This window comes from Rhamphochromis longiceps, linkage group LG10 (genome assembly GCF_057381845.1).
Source record: "Rhamphochromis longiceps isolate RC_006_pf linkage group LG10, R_longiceps_female_GT1.1, whole genome shotgun sequence".
Classification (NCBI taxonomy): Eukaryota; Metazoa; Chordata; class Actinopteri; order Cichliformes; family Cichlidae; genus Rhamphochromis; species Rhamphochromis longiceps.
The window spans coordinates 12,549,720-12,567,859 of NC_140566.1; the positions used below are offsets into that span (position 1 = coordinate 12,549,720).

At 41.1% G+C, this 18,140-nt stretch overlaps 2 protein-coding genes and 1 long non-coding RNA gene across 3 annotated transcripts in view; 1 reads left to right on the top strand and 2 right to left on the bottom strand.

The window, feature by feature from the left end:
• Positions 1-3,409: 3,409 nt before the first annotated feature.
• LOC146660383 (uncharacterized) lies at positions 3,410-4,335 on the bottom strand. The gene is made up of 2 exons (XR_014913448.1): positions 4,295-4,335; positions 3,410-4,190 (listed from the first exon to the last, which is right to left on the bottom strand). It is a non-coding gene; the product is annotated as an uncharacterized LOC146660383 (long non-coding RNA).
• Positions 4,336-5,894: 1,559 nt separating this feature from the next.
• On the top strand, positions 5,895-9,296 carry spata22 (spermatogenesis associated 22). The gene is made up of 7 exons (XM_085419561.1): positions 5,895-6,304; positions 6,566-6,703; positions 6,920-7,109; positions 7,410-7,779; positions 7,890-8,010; positions 8,110-8,207; positions 8,892-9,296. The coding sequence occupies exons 1-7, from the start codon at positions 6,265-6,267 to the stop codon at positions 9,081-9,083; spliced, it is 1,149 nt and encodes a 382-aa protein (XP_085275687.1). The 5' UTR covers positions 5,895-6,264; the 3' UTR covers positions 9,084-9,296.
• A 106-nt stretch (positions 9,297-9,402) lies between these two features.
• Positions 9,403-18,140, bottom strand: part of lhfpl7 (LHFPL tetraspan subfamily member 7) — a 134,349-nt gene continuing 125,611 nt past the window's right edge. The window contains exon 3 of the mRNA XM_085420217.1: positions 9,403-11,903. Within this exon, the coding sequence (XP_085276343.1) occupies positions 11,677-11,903 (227 nt within the window). The 3' untranslated portion in view covers positions 9,403-11,676. The remainder of the gene's footprint in view (positions 11,904-18,140) is intronic.

Genomic DNA, 18,140 nt, shown 5'->3' on the forward strand with positions numbered 1-18,140 from the left:
TCTAATTAAACTCTTCCTGTGAGCCTTACATCATCCTTTAATATGTTTGGTGTTACAAACTTGAAGAAGCACAGAAAAGATCATCAGACATTAATCTAATCAGTTTTCAGCCTTCATTCATATTGAAAAGTTGAAATCTTCCCTGCTAGACCCAAGTGCAGCGTTTAACACCGTCGGCCATAACATTTTATTACAGCTATTATTAAATGGAGAGTCCTCTTCACACACTGAGGTTAATTATGAAGCTCCACAGGCTTCTGTGCAAAGACCAGTTCTGTTTACATTATACGTGCTTTAGAAGACATAGCATACCACAGGTCAGCTCAGCAACATTTCGACTTTGGCTTGTTTTTTCTGGTTAACGTTAATTACGTAATTTAGAATTAAAGTTTAGTGTTTTTAGCATTTAGGATGGCCGTGGCGAGTAACTCAAGTGCTGTAAACATTTCATGAAACCTCATCAAAAGTTATCTGAGTTGGAAGGGTGGCTGTTAATAAGCCATTCTTAAGGAAGGAGAACAGAGAAAAATAAGGCTGAGGTGTGCCAAATTACACAAGAAATTGACTGGAAAAAGAAATCAGCTGTAATATGTCTTATGGAGTAATGAATCCAAATTTGAAATATGCATGGAAGAGGTCCGAAGAGAGATACAACAGTGAATGTCTATAGCCGTCTTTAACACAGCGTGGATACTCTACCGTGCTTTGAGGCTGGATTTCAGCCAGTGTTGTTGGAGCTCTTATCCAAATTAATCAAATTATGAATGTAGAAAAGTTCCACCAGATTTTGATCGACCATGTAATACCACGTAGTGTCTGATTGGCTTCAACTTCATTTTTCAGTACGACAATGATCGCAAACATACTGCCAATGTAGTCAAAGTATGCCTGGATGAAACAACGCATCAGTCATGGATTGATCTCTCCAGGGTTCGAACCTCAAGATAATCGAAGCAGTGTGGGATCATCTTGACAGAAAACAAAACAAAAGGCAGCCAGCATCCAAAGAAGAGTCTCGGATGTCTTTCAAGAAGCCTGCAGAACTAAGAAATTACAAGAAAGCTTACCTATTAGAGTTTAAGCTGTGTTGAAGAATGAAAGGCAGCTTTAACTGGACAAAAGGGGAAAAAAAATCCCACATTGACAGCTAACTCAAGAGACAAAAAGCATTAGAACTCAAGTCATTACCTTACTTAAGGATAAATAAGTTAATTAATTACATTAATGCATAAGCAGAAAATAACCTACAGTAACTGCTTTGCGATATGGAAGTGCAAAAGACAACTGAAAGGGAGGATAGTTTCTATATATGTGGTTTCTATTACAGTTTTTGCCCACTGCTTGAACACATTTTGCAAAACCCCGCTCGCTGTGCCAAAACTGTACACACAAGTACACATGACACAACACTGGGAAATATACTATTCACATCTGTGCCAAATTGGAACTCTACTCCCAAAACCTAAACTCTGCTGTCAAAACCTAACATTCCTTTGTCAAAATGTAACTCTGTTGACAAAATGACACATACCTGCACCATATGCAAACACTCACAGATCAGGGGGAACACACTAGTCTGCTGTACATAAAACACTGCAGTCCTTGATTCCCATTGTTTATTCAGAAGGCACATTTACAGGAGACACATTTCCAAACAACCATAAACGCAAATAGACCTACTCAATACTGTACATTGCAGTACCATGAATACAGGTACAGCAAATAAAACAACAACAACACAATAGTACTGCAATAGAAAAAACACTATACTGTAAACACAAAAAACCATGACAATTGTGCATAAGTGGGCTCATGGATCCCGCCGTCTGTTGGGGTCTGGCCACAGGACCTCATCAACATCGCAAGCAATGTCCTCTCCCGCTAGGCACCGGGGTAAATATCCTCTTGCTCTCCCTCCATCCATGCTTGCAAAGTTCTTGGAATGGCTACGCTGAGGGCTTTTTGTAGTTGGCTAATTGGTGTTCGGTTTTGCAAGTAGGTGCCTTCAGGTGTGTATTTGAGTGGTTGCAATTACCCGATGTGTTTTGTATTTTGGATACATGTGTTTTCCGAATGGCACCCTGAGATTTCATTTTGTGAGCGAAGTGTCTTATGTATGAAATAGAGTGTAGCATGCAGGACCATGTGTGTTGCATGAGGGAGTAGGTGTGTTGCATAATTGGTACTGGGGTGCAAAGCAGCGCTTTTGTTTAAGGTAGGGGTACATGTGTTTGAGGTATGGTAACAACAGCTTCACGTTGTGTTACTTTAGTCTAAGCATGGGTTTATAGTGTTCAAGCAACGGGCAAAAACTGTAAGGGACAGAGGAACGATAAGAAACGATAAGAAATCAAGGACAAGGAGTGTGGTGTAGATAAGTGAGGAAATCCGATCATTACTACAAATTTAGTTGAAATTTAAATATTTTAACTATGGTGCCTCCTGTGAGGGCTGTCTGTTTTCCACATTCTGCAACGGTAAAATACGACTTAGAGGCGGATATTTGTTTTACTTTATGGGCAACAGTTGTTCTTGCTGTTGACAAAACTCGCCTCATGGTTGACTCTGAGAAAAAAACTCTTTCCCACAGAGGGGAATAAACTTATTCGAATATGAGCTTTTTTCCACTAAGACTTGTTTTATGGGGAGATGTACGAAATTATTTACCGGGTTACAAGCAATGATAATATCGGATGTTGACTCCTCAGCGTCATCATTTTCTATCTATTGAGAAATCCCATCGTAAAAGTAATGAAGAAAAAAACTATTCTGCCGTCTCACTCCTCCTTGACCCGCGGTGTGTGTGTGTGTGTGTGTGTGTGTGTGTGTGTGTGTGTGTGTGTGTGTGTGTGTGTGTGTGTGTGTGTGTGTGTGTGTGATCGGCGGCGTTGTTTGAACGGAATGCTGACATAATATTCACGGATTCTTCCTCGCGATTGGTAGAACTGTCACAGTAGGGGCTGAGCAGATATCGACTCCCCTCCCGTTTCTTCTCTCATTTTATCCTAGTCTAGCGAAGCATCTGTTTTTCGCATCTTTCTCTTGACAATACCAATAGTTAGAGAGGGTTGTTTGTTTTTTTGATTGCCTTCTTGCGAACGCCGTCTGTTTTCCACATTCTGCAACGGTAAAATATGACTTTGAGATGGGTATTTGTTTTACCAAATGGGCAACAGTTGTCTGACCTTGTTCTTGCTGTTGACAAAACTCGCCTCATGGTTGACTCTTTCCCCACAGAGGGGGGTGCTTTAATAAACTTATTCGAATATGAGCTTTTTTCCACTAAGACTTGTTTTATGGGGAGATGTACGAAATTATTTACCGGGTTACAAGCAATGATAATATCGGATGTTGACTCCTCAGCGTCATCATTTTCTATCTATTGAGAAAACTTATTGTTAAAGTATTGAAGAAAAAAACTCCTCCTTGACCCGCGGTGGGTGTGTGTGTGTGTGTGTGTGTGTGTGTGTGTGTGTGTGTGTGTGTGTGTGTGTGTGTGTGTGTGTGTGTGTGTGTGTGTGTGTGAAACAAGATCGCCTGTCGCTGCAATTATGGTTTGTTTTTCAGTCTCTCAAAAGGAAAAGTAGTATTCAGTAAGGGATAGTTATTCGTTTTTTACACATAGACAGCCTGTAGGTTACAAGCGGATAGAAAGTTCTTCTTTTCATCACAAGCTATGGTGTATCTTAAAGGTTTTTTACAGCGTCTGTATTATAGGAAAATAAAATACTATTGAAATCTCTACAGGAAGTCACTCTTTATTTCCATTACAAACGCCGGTGCAGCTTAAGAAAGTAAAATTACATCCGCTCTGTCTCTCTATACATCACAGAATCATCTGCTGCATCACCGCTGTGCTTAGGGAACATGACGCATCAGGTCTGAAAATGACTAGACACTTCCGGAGTATTTCCGGTAGGGTCATAAGGTCCGGATCGAGGCCTTCCATAGTAAATATGCTGTATTTGAATATGTCATATTCAAAGCCTTCTTCTTTGGGAGAGCAGATCTCATCGGACACAGGAACGCTGCTGGGCTGCAGAATGAAAGATTCCATCTTGTGTGTCTGTGACTTAGAAATTGTGACGGACTCCTCCTCTCTGCTTTTTATTCTCCTCCCCCGCTGCAGTCCCTCCCACTAAAAACTTTTTTTCCCAACAACAGATGGCGCTCTTCCGGAGGTTTCCCCCCTCCCTTCTCAGGATGCAATTCGACACGCTTAGCAACAGATGGCGCGCTTCCGGGGTTCACCCCCCTTCTCAGGATGCAATTCGACACGCGGGGGGTTTCCCACCCCCCTTCTCCGGATGCGATTCGTCACGCTCATTACACACTTCCGGGGGGGAGGTCAAAAGGTCGTGATTAGGGCCATCAATCACTTCGGATTAAATTTTGTCATAAACTGTATGGGATTATCTCTCTCAGGGGTAAACAGATTGCTGTTATCACACAAATACACACACATCCTACTGTTTCTGTCTCCGCTTGTGTGAAATGCTAATCATGTTATAATCTGCATGTTTATTTCCCTTCACTGAGTCGTGACTTGCTTTATATTCCACTGCAGTCATGTTCTGCACATCCAGAATTCAGTCATATTCATCTTTTGTTGTGAGGATAATAATGTTGCAACTATTGTGATCTTAACAACATGAATGTAAAATTTCACTTTGCTTAAAGGACAAAACACCTGCAGTCATCATATTGCTGTTATAGTTTCCTAATGAATGTGCAGTAATGTAATTTATGTCTGTAGAGGTAATACAAGTTGGTTAAATAAAGGCCAGCCTGACAGCCTAAAGGTCAGTTTTTATCTAGGTCAAATTAAACTTTGATTCCTATTTATTGTTAATGATTGACAACAATTATAGTGCATAAATGTGAACTTTTGAAGCTTCTGAAGCAAAACATAACAGAAAAACTTTGCTTTTTAATCATTGCTGCAAATATTCTAATTTATCATTATATTATTATTTATCATTATGGGTATAATAACACATAACATGTGCACCAGGTGACGGCCAAATAACTATTAAAATATCACCTGTTTTTATTAGAATTATTTTTAACCTGGAATTTAAAAATTATGTCACGTGCAGTTGTGGTCGGAAGATACACTCATGAATGTGATAATAGCTTTGCACGTTTAATGATTTCTTAGAACTGTTTTTCCAGAGTGGAATTATTCCACTACATACATCTTTAATGACTTTAAATTTAATTAATTTAACAAATTCTACCAATTTTGCCAAGAATTATGGTTAAAAATTCAGTCAGAATTATGACAGATGGTTGATGACAGCTATCAAACCTTTCACCCATATCAGGGTGGGTGTATTCTTGTATTTGAGCCTGTATGTACACATTTGAACCAGTGTGTATTAGAAAAAAATCCCCCAAAAAATTAGAACTTAAAACTTTTTAAAGTCATTAAAAAAGGGATGCTGGAAAAAGAACAGTTCAAAGAAAGGATTAAAAACCACAAATTACCATGACATTCATGACCTTTCCTGATTGCATCTAAAATTCTGACCACAGCTAATACATGTATAATCATTTTGAATACAATATTACCAAAAAAGGGCTACAGTGCTTAACACAAGAAAGATTCCCGGTTTAAGGAGGAATACAAACCCCCTGGGAGGGTTGCATCGGAAATGACATTCGGTGTAAAATAAAAATATCTGATATGAAATATGTGGATCCATCCACTGTGGCGACCTCTTGTGTATAAGAGAACAGCCAAAAGCAGATGATCAAAAAACATCACAAACAAAAGGTAATAGCTCACAAATAATATAGATGTCACGGTAATTATTTTTGACCAGCTGTGTTTTCCGTTATTTCAGGCTGTTTACAAAGTCCAAGCTTGCGTATAGACCGTGAAGGCATCACCTGTCACCGTAGAGTTTTGGCGCTTTCAGAGGTGCTGAATTTTCACTTCTGTTGTCTTCCTTTTTTTTTGTAATACTTTGTCAAGTTTTCGCCAACAAAGACCTGGTCATTTATGTAGAATCTTCACAGAAAACGGTTTGGTTCTGTAAAAGCACGACACTTTGAACTTTCAGGCAGTAACTGTATGACTACCTTAGCTTATTAGCTAGTGAGCCAGAGCAAGATAAATTAGCTTAGCTTACTACTTTCCAAGTTAGTTAACCTCCAGCGCTACACAGAAAACCAAGCTTAAGGTCTTTTTCTTTTACCTTTGTTTTCCCTGCTTAAAAAGTCCTGCCAGTTAAATAAACTTCAATCTAAGCAAGTACAATGAAGAGACAGGAAAACCAGGCGGCCAGGCCTACATCAGGTTGGTAAAAAATAAATAAATAATAACTTCACAGTCTGCACACCAGTGTATTCACCTCCACCTCATAGTCATTGATTTCTTTGACTCCAGCCAGGTTGTGTGATAGAGCGTTTGTGTATGGATAAGTGTAGCAAGCTGTGGAGTTTATCTGTACACAGTTAAATAGGTTAAATAATGAACAGTCAGTGAGTATGTGGTGTCATTAAGCATCATGATTCGCTGTGGTTCGTTCACTTGTCTTTCCTCTGCCGTTTTCTCCAGGCTGCCTCTCTGTGCCGCTCTTTAACCAGAAGAAACGAAACAGGGTTCCTTTGACAGCTCTTCCCTCTGAGAATGAATTCTTTTCCCACAGCGAGTACACACCAAACACCAGCTCAGCCATATCTCACAATCCAGCAGGTGAACTGTTCATTCTCTAAGCTTCTGCTTTATTTCTGACACTAGATGTCAGTGTATCCACAGAAAAATTAAACATGCTTTTAGGTATGCTTGAGTTTACATGTTTTTAGAACATTGGTTAGCATTGTAAAGTCATTTATATAACCCTTCACATCTACAGACAGAAGCTGTTGTTTGTTGTGATAGTTTACCTATGAGAATTGACCTTTTGTTTAGGTGCCTTTGGGTGTTACCAGGTCTCAGGTTCCCCTTCTGGTGTCTCTCAAAGCCAACAGTGGAACAGACAAAGCAACTCACAGTCTGCTCCAGCCCAGCAGTATGGCAGCAACAGACCTGCCCCTGGACCTGCCCCTTCAACTAGAGCCTATGGACCCATACCTCATCCATACAAAGCTAAAGAGAAAAGGTGTCGTTAACTGATCATGTAGCGTCTCTCTTTTCTTATAGCTCATGTATGTAGACTGCTAAAATATACCCACATGGTATTTAACTGGATGAATTGGTCTGTGATAATGACATGTGGAAAAGTTTTCAGAACCATGGATATTATCATTGCACTTCAAGGTTCTTGTTTAAGCTGTGATTTTATAGGCACTTAAATTAGTGCCTAGATGACAGAGACCAAAGAAATTCAAATGTTATCTTTTTAAAAGTTTAAAGCATGTCACGGGACTACTGTTTGTTGAATGCTGGGCTTTCATTTCAGCTCAGTGATGGGACAATCCAGCAACGCACTGGGACAGCAGGATTCCAGCTCTGTCATCAATTTCAGACAGAGCACATATCAGGGCCCTCGCAGTAGCGAGAGTGGACAAAGCCAGCCAGTGCCCCATACAGGGTTATCTCAGATGGGCCGGAAGTCATCTTATGGAACACCCAGTTTCACGCATCAGTATTCCCAGCAGTCTAGAGCTCTTCCTCCTCCAGTTCCACCACCCAGGAGGCAGTCTGCTAATGCTCCGGAGCCACAGAAGAACGCCTGGAAATTTACAAACAGCTTTGAGCCACTGAGATCCCCTTTTGAGGTTAAAATGAGCTCAAATCCACAAAACACTCTGCGACCAACTCCAACTCAGGTAGAAATTTATACAAAAAAAATGATATGTTTATGACAGGTAGCCACAAGTTTCAATTAATGTTTAATGCACTTTTGCTGAACCATGCAACATATGTGTGTGTTGAGCAGGCAGCATTTCCAGTGAAACCAGCCACCGAGCACTCACTGAGGATCCTGACTGCAGTTATTGATGGCATGAGGCACTGGAGTCAGTTTAAAGACAAAGTGCCTTATTTATTTGAGATATTCGGTGAGCTGATTTGTTATCCCAGCTGTGCTCTCACTGGTTTTATTTTTATTTTTTTGAAGAAAAACACCATTAATCTGACAGGCTTCACTTCCCCCTCAGCTACTCTAGACTCTGCGGTCACAGTTGGTCGCTACGGAGCAAAGAACTTCCTCCTGAGAGATGGGAAGGAGGTTGTGCAGTGTGTCTTTTATGAAAATGTGAGTCGGGGAAAAAAATTCAAACAAATGTGGCTTGAATGTAAAATGAGTTTTACAGGGACAGTATGGTTCACAATACAGAAAAGGAAAGTAAAGCCTCTTTCATGGTCAGTTGCAACTTACTGCAACTTTAAAATTTAACATACTAACTGAGTCTTTCTCACTATGTGATGGTGGACTGTCTGGAAATGACCTTATGACCCTTCACAGATTGATGGGCAGCAACAATTGTTTCTCTAAAATCACTGCTGTGTGGCAACACACATCTGAATGGACAAACCTGCAAACTGCCAAAACGTCTGCTCTCACATACTGATGATCCATTGATCAAATCCATTTGATTATCAGCACTGGCTGCTACTTGCACTCTTAATTCCTTTGAAACAGTATTGGTGCACTTTCCACAAACTACTCCTGCATTTTATCTTAGTCGTCATCAAAAAGTGTAATATGTCAAGTGTTACTTTTTATCTGGGGTTGGATTTATCTGATTTTAGGATCTAATAGAGATCAGATATATAAAAATCTTAGAAATGAAAGAGGTTGTACTTTCTTTTTCAAAAAAGTGCATACAAGTACATAATCTTTACAAAGGCTTTTACATGTGCTGAAACCAGTTTGAAATGTTTAAACTGTTGCCAAAAATGAAACAGCACTGACTCATTTTTGACTCTGGTCCAACAGGAGCAGGTACTGCCCCGCCTGATCCGAGGTCAGGTCCATCGGTGTGTGGGTAACTATGACCGCAGTAAAGATGTCCTGATGTGTGTGTCTGTGAGGCCGGCTCTGCCTTCAGAGCTGAGAAATGCTCAGGAAGCTGTCAAAACCTGTGATGCAGAAATGCGGGCGCTGGTCAAATCACTCAGTGAAGTCTGAGCAGAAAAGCAGCAGCTGCAGAGCATACCAGTGTTCGGGTGTACGCAGGAGCCAAGCTCAGTGCTGTGTTCTCTAATTGGTTTTAGCTGCAAGCCCAAGTAGTTTTAACACTTAAACTGTTGAAGTTTTTGACCTGTAGAGGGTGCTGTTTCCATTCACTTGTATTTTATAACAGCTGAGCTCATGCTTGTGTTCATGTTGTTTTGCGTTTATCCCTAAATAAAAAAATAATAATTTAACCAAAACCTAACCGGAAAGTAAAACCTCTCTTATTTTTTTTTTATAACTTACGAAATATTTTTATTACAAAGAAAATTCACAAAACAGCAGAACATTGTTTAGAGGTTAATTCAGGTAAAAGCAGACATGATGAGGTAATATCTCAAAATATATCTTTGAAAAACGGGGCAGTTAGGAATAACATGTGATATCAAGTACAGTTAGTTTATTTACAGTCAAACATCACAATGGAAAAAACCAAGAAATTCTACTCTAGCAAAAACAGTTTCACCAGTGCCGAGACTTTACACACAACGGTTCAACAAAGAGGGGAATAAGTCCAGTGCAGTCACGCCAGTCATTCCCACACAGTCGAGCACAGTATAAGGTCCAATACAATACCAACAGATGGCTCCTGATCTTTTGAATATGGCAACAAAATCACAGTAATTTTCTTCATGTCTTTACGGGAACCCAAATTTGGGAATTATTTCAAAAGTTGAATCCATTATCAAACTCCAACCCAATATTAAACACGAATACGCACAAACACCCACTAGAAAAGGGAGTCTAGCTTGATGAAGCTGGCAGTGTACGGGGACAGGATGCGGAGAAATGTTGTCCTTGCAACATGACAGAAATGGTGCCAACGCTTAAAAGGAGGAATGGATTGATAAAAACACACCAACACATTAGCTTATTTAAGGGAGGGAATTATTTTAAGCCACGTTTTCACATGAGCTCTGCAGAGATAACCAAAGTTCAGTTTGTACAGCTCCCTCCTCCACCACTCAAAATTTATTTTAAATCACATAATACAAGGATGCCAGGAATTAATCTGTTAGCTGCATGTCACAACCTCTTAATACAGCAATTCAAGTGATTTATCGCTTCCAGATAATTGGCAAAAACGTCTCAGGGCATAAGTACACTGCTTTTCCTTTTTTTTCCTCCCCTCCCTCTTCTCTCTCTTATTATCTCCAAGGATTCAGTGACATCTTTTTTTTCCACCAGAACATTTTCTCAAGTTAATGAGATCATACTGCATCAAGTACAGGAGTAACGCTGTGAGGGGGGAAAAAATTAGAATAAGAAATAACATCAGACAACAGGATCCAACATTTTTCAGCAGAAAAAAGATGATTACCTGATAATCGTATTAAACACTTGTCTTGGTTATGTTAAAAGGCACAAGTTGGTCAGATCATGTTTAAAATCTAGATCAGTCCCACCGTTGACGAAGCCCATCTTATCATGCATCTTTAGAGACAATTCCTGCACGGCCTTGCCTTTTGCAATAATTTTGTTCCTGAATTAAAATGTTTTCGTTTTTGTGTGTTGTAAGACGGAACAAAACGAGCGAGTTACATTACACGAAATAGATCTGAGGGGAAAAACATTGACAAAAAGGGATGCAGTATCTTATCTTTTTTTTTTTTATCACAACACCATTCTGAAACAGCTACTCGTTAGTCATCACGAGTCGCCTCTTTGAAGAGACAGTTTTCCATTCGTCCTCACAGCAGGTCTGGTGCTGTGTGTTTTGTCCTGTTCTTTGCAGCAGCTACTAAAAAGCGATGTCTTCGAAAGCTGTGACGTCTCCTCGTCACCCACTGGTTCGCTAGCCTGGTCATAAAAACCGGGAGGCAGAAAAAGTCTGAGGAGAAAAAAAAATCCTTCAAAGCCTCAGCGTTCTCTCATTAAAGTGTTGTTCTGAAAGCTCAAACATCAGCTCGGTTAAATCCACAACGTATTTACAGTCTAAACACCCAGACACGCAGGTCCTGACGTGTGGATTTTTTTCACTTGATTGATCATGTTGGCTCTGTTTTCAAAATGTAATGTTTCTGAAAACCTCTTAGTGAAATATTATTCGATTGCTTGAGTTATACCGCCCCTTATTTTCATGCTTCCAGTCTGCATTGGAATGTTACATACTGTACGCTGACTTGTTTCTTACCATAAAAAAAAGAAAGGAAAGGAAATCCTAATATTTTTCATATTTGTTATGTTTGCAGTCATTTTCTCAGTTTCATCAGTCTTTGCATCTTCTGACTGCTTCATCTCCAAACCTGCCGGGAAGAAAACAGATGTGTCGAAGTGGAAAACACTAATCGTAACCGCAGAGTATTGTTACAGCAGAAAACTTCCCGTTTAAATTGACTGGATTAATAACGAAGAGATGCAGGGAGACGGTTTGTTTTCTTGTTTCTGCCGTCAGCTTTAGTTCTTGCTCAGAGGGGGCTTCCCAAGCAGCATCGTCTTTAAAACAAAAAAAACAACAACAAAAAAACACGATGCAGGTGTCTTCGTGTGACATTAAGCCCAGATTAGAGAGGATCGTCAGGAAGAGGAGAAGAAAAACAAGACATAACTATAAGAGCGTGGGCAGCGGGGTAGGGGACAGCTGCTCCTTCGGTGCATATTTAGCAAAAAAGGGCAAGAAGACGGTGAGCATGACTCCCACTATAGCCAGCATGTAGCCCCAGCCGATCTGGCACTCGCCAGCGTAGTAGATGTCAGAGTCTCCGCAGAAGGACCGGACCAGTGTGGAGTTCAGGCCGAAAGGGTACACCAGCAGTCCGGTCGCCATGATGAACACTGCAAAGAAGATACAGGACAAAACGCGTGAGACGGTGTACACTGCCTTATGAAGACTTGTGGAGCAAAGATTTAACACAAATGCATATGAAAAGCATGCCGATTTATGAATGTTTTCAATTTTAAAGGGGACCTGCTGTGCTTTTCCTTATTTTCTGTCATGCACACACTGTTGGTAAATGCAGATTCAAATAATGAGGTCAGCATATGTACATTTAATCTCTGTTAGCTGAAAGCTCAGGCTTCAGACTGCTCTAAACTCTTTGTTTCAGATGGTTTTCCCACTCTTGGCTTTGTGTGGAGTCGGCAAGTATGCATGTCGCCAACATGGTCGGTTCAGGTGCACGCAGAAGCCCCACCCACCTGCTGTTCAAACCTTCAGTTCAGAGCAGCGATTTGCAAACGTTTTACTGCATGGCCCACTTTTGGCTCAGACACACCAGAATCGTCCTTGCAACTATGTAAAATTGGAGTTTATTAAGTGTCCAGATGCCACAACACCCTCAACCTCTGGGTGATGATCACTTTTGATTGCAAGCGACTGTATATTTCACCTGTTAGGAGGCAACCGGTCTTCAACTGCGGTCCGACTCAGACTAACTACAGTCCCTCTTAGTCAGATTATTTTGATTATTTTAACATTGAGGATGATTTTGAACTGTTAGTCATGCAAAACTACAGACTCAAAAGTATAAAAATGTAGGAAATATTTTATATATAAAATCTCACTAAGAAAAAGATGTAGCCCTGCAACAGACTGGCAACCTGTCCAGGGTGTACAACACCTTTCACTCTATGGCTCTGTTCAACCCTAAACTGGTTAAAATGGATGGAGAGAATAGCTGTTTGTTTCTGACATCCCGATGGCTGCACATGGCATTGTATTGTTTGTGCACTTGTATGCCAAATGGGAACCACTTGGTGGCAGTAGAGATTTTACAGAAACAGTCTCTCTGTGATTCAAGTGTGCAATTTAGCTACTTCATCAGTGCTGAAGTGCCTCCATTTGCAGTAAGATTTTTGATTTGTTGCCATATGCTGCATATATAAAACTGAATCATGAGCTTGGACAGCTTTAAAAGTCTAACAGTGGCAGAACAGAGCTTTTAATGTATTGAACAACAAAAGCACAGATGACCTGTAATTGACCAAACCTTCCAGTGAGAAATGATTCATGTGTCCTTAGATCAGTTTGCACTCCTCGCTGTAAAGCTGTGGCGCTCCTTAATAAACAAAACTGTCCCCTTCTGCACTTTTGTGATGGTCAGCTTTCCGGCGACACTATCCTCGGCAGCAATGCAGCCAGAGAGTGGCTCACTTTTACAAATTGAGTCAAGTCTCCTAGCTCGTGCTGCCAAGCAGTTATCGACTGTGCTATGGGCTATCACTGCTGCTCTTAGTCATTCTGAGTGCCCACTGCATTTCCATTACAATTCCAGGTGTCATAGTTGTTTCAGGTTTGGAGCACTGGGTTACAGGAAAAGCTTGGATTTCTCAAAGTGGGTAGCTTTCTAGAAAGCTACAGCAAATAAAAGAAATGTTTGCTGTAGCTTTCTAGAAAGCTACAGCAAACATTTCTTTTATTACGCCAAATTGATTTTAGGAGATGTCAGTTTTTCTGCTTTCAAGGGCAGCAGTTTCATGGTCAGCGGGAAACAATGCTCATACGAGAGCTACAATGCAGGAGCTGTATGAGTATCAAATCGATGCTTTGTGTGGGCAGCAAACAGTTGCCATCAACAAGGATGAGGAGGGAGGAAGCTTGCAGTGATGCTTTAGTTGCACACTGGGGACTCTGGGAATGACTGTTGTGGAGGGGAAAAAAAACATCAGAACGATGAGAAGGAATCACAAAGAAGGGAGCATGAACAGGTCAAGGCGAGCTATCTCCTGAGTGTGGTTTGTCAAGCATCCCGTTGTCCCTCTCTCTCGGAGCTCAGCCGTCCCAGCTCCCCATGTGTTATCTGTGGGGGCTCGACACCTCAAAGCTAATGACACTTTAATGACCTTCTTTATCAAAGTATTCTCAGCTTTTGTGGAAGAAACACAAAGACACACACGTGTGTGTTTGCAACCCAAGGCTGCTTCTCTACAGCGCTGAAAATGATGGCATTCAGAGCAAACCTGGACACAAAGCCAGGGTGGGTACGCGAACAACAGCACTGCCTGCATTTCAAAGGAATGAAATCCAGGAAGCAGCGTCGAGTAAGTATCAGGTGAGCAGAATGAGGGCTGGATTTTATCAATAAGACCAGGACAGAATGCGGCTAAGTGTCTGGATCAGATAAGCTGCAGCCTGGGCTGACTCCATCTCTGCGAGTTTTTAATGAGGGATGAGGAAAAAATCTGCCAAAAGAAAAAAGCAACTTAATTCAGAGAATAACTAAAAATGAATCAATTTGTCTTTTAAATCTAAAGCAAAGAGAACATCTTAAGAAGGGCTTCCAGCAATTTTACACATCAAAGTCTGTGTACAACTTTACGACTCCATATGTAAAAACAAGAGCTGGGAAAAGCTGGAAACTGAGAGGATACAAAGCCTCCTCAACTCGTACCTTGGACATAAGTGAGCTTCTTAGAGCTTAGAGGCTTAGAGCTAAATTTGCTGCCAACACACACCAAAATCTCTCACCCCACCAGTTGCATTGTGGGTATTAAAGGCAGCAGGTTTTTGTCAGTGAAGAAGAATGGGATGCATTGAAAGCAGCGTCACTGTTTAATTCTTTGTTTTAATTCATTTCTAACCCAACTGCACAGACTGAACTCTATGCAGGGTGAATAATGTGGACTAATCATGTCTGTGTAAGAAAAATTACACAATCTTTTAGATTGCACTGCAGCGTAGAAGAGCTTAATTTCAAAGGGGTCTTACACGCCTCAGTGGTCTAATCCTATGAGGAATGGACAGTGTGATATAAGAACCTGACATGACACCATGATGGCTTGCAAAGAGGCCGAACATTTTCATTGCATGCACAACTAGGAAGCCTCCTTAACGTGGCAAACTGAACACATCTGAGCTGCTGGTATAATGAAGTAACAAAAAGCAATCGCATAAAAGCAGAAAACTGAAAACTCTCTTGTTATTTAGCTCAGATACAGGGATTTTAATGAGCTGTGCAATGTTGCCCTTGAGCTGTAAAAGGCCAACTTCATTCACCTCCTTGTACCCCCAAGTAGCAGACTGTTTACAATCAACCCATAGTCAGCATTTGTCGGAGCAGAAGATGGCATGGAAAGACCGGCTTAGCCAGGCCTTCTTTCCCAGGGAGAGGAATAAGAGTGAAGAGGCGTAGAGAGAGTGTGTCAGTCCCAATCAGATGAGTGCTGCTGAGTATGCGAGGCTATCATAATAACTCAGAGATGATGAGACAGTGAATCGTGGAAGGGCTTCAAGTCACTAATGTGTCCCAGTTTCATTGCAAACGTTCCAGAGAGACTCAAAAGAAGACCACGACAAACTTTAAAGGGTAAGATGGCAAAACTCCCACTCGCTGCATTCACTTTAACCAATTAGACCTTTGTCTTATTTCAAAGTAACGAAAAAAACCCAAACACTCAAATCTGATATTTGGTTAGAAGCAGGTACTTCGCAACAAACCAGTGCTTATTATTGTCCCATTCATAATGCTGCCCTTCAGAATACTTGCACTCATATTTGTCTTTTCTTTAAAAAAAAAAAAAAAGAAGAAGAAGAAGAACGAAAGGAAAAAGTGTCCTTGGAAAACTCCGTGCGTTCTGTTTCGCATGACTGCCAACTTGCCTGACTCTTCACTTCATTAGCTTTGAAGTGGGTGCAGAATTCAGACAGAGGGAGTAAAATAACGATTAGGAGAAGCCAAAGCAGCCAGAAGCATCGCAGAGCACTACACTTCATTGTTCCTGAAATCTGGCCTGGTTTCACAGGTAGCTACAAGGCTGCGGAGGCCTTTGTGTAGACTAATAAACAGCAAATACCTTTATGTGCATTCTTCTTTTTTTCCCTATGAAGGTTTGTGTGTCTACAGCAAAGGTAGCTGTAGATGAGGGAAACAAAATTAAATAAAACAGATCAGAACGTATTGTACTGCCATACAAAGATTCGGTATAGCTTCTACCAACTAAATGAACTAAATTAACCTTGAATCTCTTTCTCAGTGGTGTAGCGAGAAATGGAAAGCTGCTCCCAGGGACGGTGAAACAGGTTCACAGCGGTGCGAATGAGAGAAAGAGATTGAATGGGATTGTGGGGCAGGAAGGTGTGTGATAACCTGGCACCCAAGCGTGACACTGAATCAGTTTCATCACAGACCCCTAACACAGAAATCACTGGCTTAGTTCATATGCCATATTTACGCGTGGATGCCTGAGTTCAGCAGATGAAATACGAAATCTACTATTGTCAGAAAATGTCAGAAAAATCCAATATGCCGTAGTCCCAGACATTCATACACACTGCATCTAATGTAGCATTATTCAATTTTATTCTTCCCAAGATACAGCTAATAAAAATCCAGCTCTGTGACTTCAAACTCCTTTTCATTACAATACAAAAGGTCTGTGCTTTGGATCAAACTGCATTGCCACTGTTTGCTTACTTTCATAACTTTATTAGCAATGGGAAGGGCTGAATGAAACACAACAGGAAATGGGTGGCTCTACTGTGGATGGAGCGCTCAAGCTTTGCTGTGGTGTCACGTGCGTGTTCCCTCTGGCAAAAAACGACATAAAATAGAATATATTAAGTGCAGTGATTGTTTTCACCCGGGCCCAGGCGGAGAGACGTCTGTCTACAGTAGGAGTCCAGTAAAACCTGGTCAGCAGTAGCATTGTACTGAAGCTGTGATTCACTGTCTATATACATGGAATTGTTGCAATTACCTTAAGATCAAAGGGGATATGTGCAGTCATCAGCTTAGTTCATTAACATGCTGTCTTAGCGTGCACTTCTCCAGAAGTCAGGCGCTTTAAATTGTTTTCTAAAAAGAAATGAGGAAGAACAAGACACAGTTAAAAAAGAAGGCTAGGCCAGGCTATGCAATGTGGATTCAAGCCTCTCAGCCAGTAAAGAGGAAATGGAATACATTAGAATAGACTAATGTCCTCCTTATCTTCTCTGACCTACAAGCGGGACAGGCAGTCAGGTGGAGACCACCCGCTCCAGCGGGACGAGGGCAATACAAAAGCGTGTAAATACAAAAGCATTAACAGAGGCAGCACAGAGTCACGCAGGCACCTTTGGGTGTCACCAGCACCCGCTGCTTCCTCTTCCTCTCCCGCTTCCCTAAAGAAACTTCTTATCTAGCTGCTGTCCAAACGTTATCTGGCGCTACCGTTCACTTCAAAAGACACATGAAAGAAGTCACACATTAAGAGTGTGGCCTCGCATGCCCACAGGCCTGTTTGATGTCACATTAACTTGCAAGAAAAGAGGAGAAAAGAGGGTGAAAAGGAGACATTTTTCATTTTTGTCATGTTCTGAATTTTTTTTCCAAGTAAAGTTGCGGGAAAAAGAATCTTGATTTGCTGACACACGGCTCATTTGTTTGCCTAGTGGCAGAAAAAGATTAGAACTGTTGCTGTAGTAACTTCCCCTGCTGTGGTGGTCATCGTATTTCTCCCTCTTTTCTTCTTACACAGTTTTCCATCATTAGAAAGAATGAGCTGATCTCTGTCTGGTCCCATGTAGAAACAGCAGCCCAGATGTGATCAGGCATACCGATGTAAATGAAATACCGTACTGATATACAAGCAACAGCCCAGACCAGTAAACACTGTGACCCACATACACACCCTTACGCAGAGTATATACTATTATGTATAGATGTTAGCATGTACGAAAATATTAGTTTAAGCGGGATAATGTAGGCACAGTTTGTATTGGCTGGAAATGTGTGGCCCACAATAAAAGCTTAACAAAGGGCAGTGCAGAAGTGTTGCGCATCTCTAGGAAATTGCCTTTTCACTAGCTGCACACAAGGAGTATTTCCATTTCCCCTCCTATTTACAGAGAATAGAGATGGAGATAGATAATTTCTATTCTCTCTCACACACAGAGGACACACTTTTCCTCTCCCAAAAGGAAGTAGAAGGCTGTCGAACACATGGATGTGACTGTGCATTAAAGAGAAACCACAGAGAGTCGAGTGTGTGGTGTGTCATGGCCTTCCTGTTGATCTGTGTTTATTGTAATCCTTACTTCTTAGAGCTGTACTACCAAACAAGTTCACCACAGTGAGGCTTTCATTGCATTAGCTG

Excerpts from the sequence above, each read along its gene's own strand:
- spata22 (XM_085419561.1), top strand. The coding sequence starts at position 6,265 with ATGAAGAGACAGGAAAACCAGGCGGCCAGGCCTACATCAG. Across the intron at positions 6,704-6,919 it reads CATATCTCACAATCCAGCAG|GTGCCTTTGGGTGTTACCAG; the intron begins GTGAACTGTTCA and ends CCTTTTGTTTAG. Across the intron at positions 7,110-7,409 it reads TACAAAGCTAAAGAGAAAAG|CTCAGTGATGGGACAATCCA; the intron begins GTGTCGTTAACT and ends CTTTCATTTCAG.